This window comes from Corylus avellana, chromosome 3 (assembly GCF_965113065.1).
Source record: "Corylus avellana chromosome 3, dhCorAvel1.hap1.2, whole genome shotgun sequence".
In the NCBI taxonomy this organism is placed as follows: domain Eukaryota; kingdom Viridiplantae; phylum Streptophyta; class Magnoliopsida; order Fagales; family Betulaceae; genus Corylus; species Corylus avellana.
In genome coordinates, this window is record NC_142492.1 from 35,402,391 (window position 1) to 35,405,831 (window position 3,441).

General features: G+C 38.9%; 1 protein-coding gene across 1 annotated transcript; it reads right to left on the minus strand.

The window, feature by feature from the left end:
• Positions 1-206: 206 nt before the first annotated feature.
• On the minus strand, positions 207-3,059 carry LOC132173496 (stemmadenine O-acetyltransferase-like). The gene is made up of 3 exons (XM_088514945.1): positions 2,685-3,059; positions 1,000-1,372; positions 207-869 (listed from the first exon to the last, which is right to left on the minus strand). The coding sequence occupies exons 1-3, from the start codon at positions 3,054-3,056 to the stop codon at positions 289-291; spliced, it is 1,326 nt and encodes a 441-aa protein (XP_088371071.1). The 5' UTR covers positions 3,057-3,059; the 3' UTR covers positions 207-288.
• Positions 3,060-3,441: the final 382 nt, after the last annotated feature.

Here is a 3,441-nt window from a genome sequence, read left to right on the forward strand (position 1 = left end):
GGTGCCATTAGCCCCACCTCAGGACAATATAAAATTTTAATTACTAGTTGTGGTTAGTCTTTGTTTGAGGACCAGATTCTTAAAACCCAATAACAACTAATGGATATATATATATGTGGATGACCACGTACACTTGTATGCAAAGGCAAACTTGGAGATCGATGCATGATACATCTGAGGATCATCATCATATCATCCTTCTTATTTTCACATACATATAATAAGACCAAAAAAAAAAAAATTAACAAGCACAAGTAGTCCAGATTGAGTAACGAGGTAGGTGAAAAATCATTCCACAGCAGCCGATGTAGCAAATGAGAGCAGCTCCAGATCATGTTGAAACATGGCCATGTCTTCTTCCGTCATGTTTACCCATGTCTCGATTCCATCACCATCTTTAGTACTCATCATCACCACCACATTCTTCCATGGCCTGCTGGGACTACACACCCACGTGGGCTTCCCCCACCCAAAATCTGCTTCATAGACTGGAAACCTGCACCAACTAGTAAAGTTACAGAATTCTATCTCACCATTTGACTGCTTTTCCGATGCATTCTTCATCAAATCCAAACACCCATCTTGGAGTCTCTTCACATAATCATCATTGACTTGCATGATTGCATTCCTAACCTGCCTCAACAGAGAAGGATAATCCTTCTCAGCCTCAACAGTTGATGCTGTCACCGCAACCGACCACAGATTCCCAATGGAATGTTCTGGAAGTTTTGGAACCATCCTCTCGCGCAAGTTCACTGCATGAACTGCTCCGAAAATCTTTGATTTTTTTGCCGGATTTGCGCGAGCTATCGCCATGAGACGACCCCATATGAATGTTGAAACAGCCTCCACACGCGATGGGCCCCTTTCTATTAGAATATAAATTAAATTAATGATTAAATCTATTTATTCTTATCAACTTAAATTTTATGGATAAATTTCACATTTCAATTAAATATTAAAGAGAATAGTAGAATATAGATTAAATTGTGATTTAACCTTTGGGGCCGAATGCGATAGAGGCTTCTTTTTTTAGGGAATCTATGCTTGATTTTTCGAACACAAATCTTCTGGTCACGATCTTCTCTTCTAGCCTTGATTGAGCCATCATGAACCCAGATACCTCTCTTGTAGGAAAATGGATTGCTGCATCAAAACTAGGGTTTATAATTTCAGTAGCCCCACGGGACGTGCCAGCCCATGCATTAACAATTGCTGTGACCGATGTTCCATCAACAATCCTGTGTGAAAAGATCACACCAACGGCTACTCCACCACATTCAAATATGTTATATTGGACAGCTAGGAGAACTTTCTTTCCAAGTTCAGTGAAATTACTATAGGGGTCAAACGGGAGCAATGGGATCAGTACCTGTTACAATATAAATTAAATAATTAAATTTATTATTTTATACCAGCTTAAGTTTATAGGACAAGTGATGATGTAACATGATAATATCATAGTAGAGGTTTTAAGTTCGAACCATATTTTTGTCGTTCACTTACTATTTCAGTTAAATATTTTAAGTGTTGGAAATCACTTATATATTAAAGGGGAGTATTAAATATTAAACTATAAATTAAATAATTAAATTAACTACTTTCTATATATCAACTAAAACTTTATATTTAGGGGAAACTTCAGTAAGCCCCCCCGAACTTCTAGCCGATTTGACAAGCACCCCATGAATTACCAAAACTCTCATTTAGGTCCCCTGAACTTTGGTTTGCTCTCACTTTGGACCCTTCTGTTAGATTTAAACCTTAAAGTCAAACAGTTTGACTTTTTATGCTCATTTTACCCCCACCCCAAAACTATACCGTTTTATACCCTAAAACTACAACACCTACCCAGCCCAAAACGACGTCGTTTTAGGCATTAATCTTTTTTTAAAAAAAAAAAAAAAGCAAAATATTAAAAAAAAAAAAAAAGTGAACAAATCGGAGCCACCCCTTGCCCCCCCCCTCCAAAAAAAAAAAAAAGGAGATCGGGTGTTTTAGGGGTGGCCGAAACCACCCCCAGCCCCCTGGGGGTGGTTTCGGCCACCCCATACGGCCGGTAGGTTGGGGGTGGTCTAGCCACCCCCAAATTAAACACCCGATCCCTCCCCCCCCCCCCCCCCTCCTTTTTTTTTGGGCCTTTTGGGGGTGGTCGAACCACCCCCAGACCAGCCAAGGAGTGGCTCCAGCCACCCCCTTGGCCAAAAATGGGTTGGTCCGGCCACCCCATTTTGGCCAAGGGGGTAGCTGATTTGTTCCTTTTTTAAAAAAAAATTTAAAAAAATATTTTGTTTATATATATATATATATATAATACTCAAAACGACGTCGTTTTAAGCTAGGTGGTGATGTAGTTTTGGAGCCTAAAACGACGTAGTTTTGGTTGGGGGTATAATAGGTACAAAATGTCGGTTTAACGGTGAAAAGTAACCGAAAGGGTCCAAAGTGAGAGCAAATCAAAGTTCAGGGGGCCTAAATGAGAGTTTTGGTAATTCATGGGGTGTTTGTCAAATTGGCTGAAAGTTCGGGAGGGTTTACTGAAGTTTCCCCTTATAGTTAAGTGTTGGAAATCCCTTATATATTAAAGGGAAGTATTAAATATTAAATTATAAATTAAATAATTAAATTAACTACTTTCTATATATCAACTAAAACTTTTAAGATAATTGATAGTTTAACACTACCTTTCCACTAGGTTTCTCTACCACTTCTGATAGCTTGCTTGGGGCTCGGGCTTGAATATAGTCGACACCCTTGTCGTTACAGTCGATGGAGAAATCTTCATACATAAGTGTTCCAGCCAAGGGATAGAAACGAGTTAGGGTTTCAGCTAAAGACTTTTTTAGCTTAGAAGATCTTTCGAACTCATCATGACCATTTAGGTTGTCTTGCTTAGAATCATAGAAGAAAATGATTGAAGTATAGAAAGGTGGTGCAATTTGGTCTAAGAAGGAAAGCTTGAAGTTCCTAAGGTGATGGGGTGTTGGAGATGATGGCTTAACAATCTCCCTGGAGACAACCTCAACATTCATAGCCATTTTGCTTTTTACAAACATTCGCAAATGTTTATGCTTCTGATGTGCAAGAGCATGCGTGTAATGTGAAGCCTTTACATAGCTGAGGAAGGACACATAAGTCAAAAGTTGACTGATTATTTTATAACGAGAAAGTGGTTCGGTGCTATGAAGACAAGAGGTGTTGACATTGAAGGGACGTTACTTATAGTACAAGAAATGAGATGGAGCCACGTGGCGTGATGGGAGAAAGTATCGGAACCGCCTGCACTAAAGTTGTTTTCTGTTGGGCCATGCTATTGTTTAGTTGACTTTCGACGTACCTTAACAAAGGGCTTTGTTTGTTTTTTGAGGAATGATAGGGACCCAACTTTTTTGCCCAACAAAAGTCTAACTTTTACCTTATTTATTTTTTTAAAATAAAATA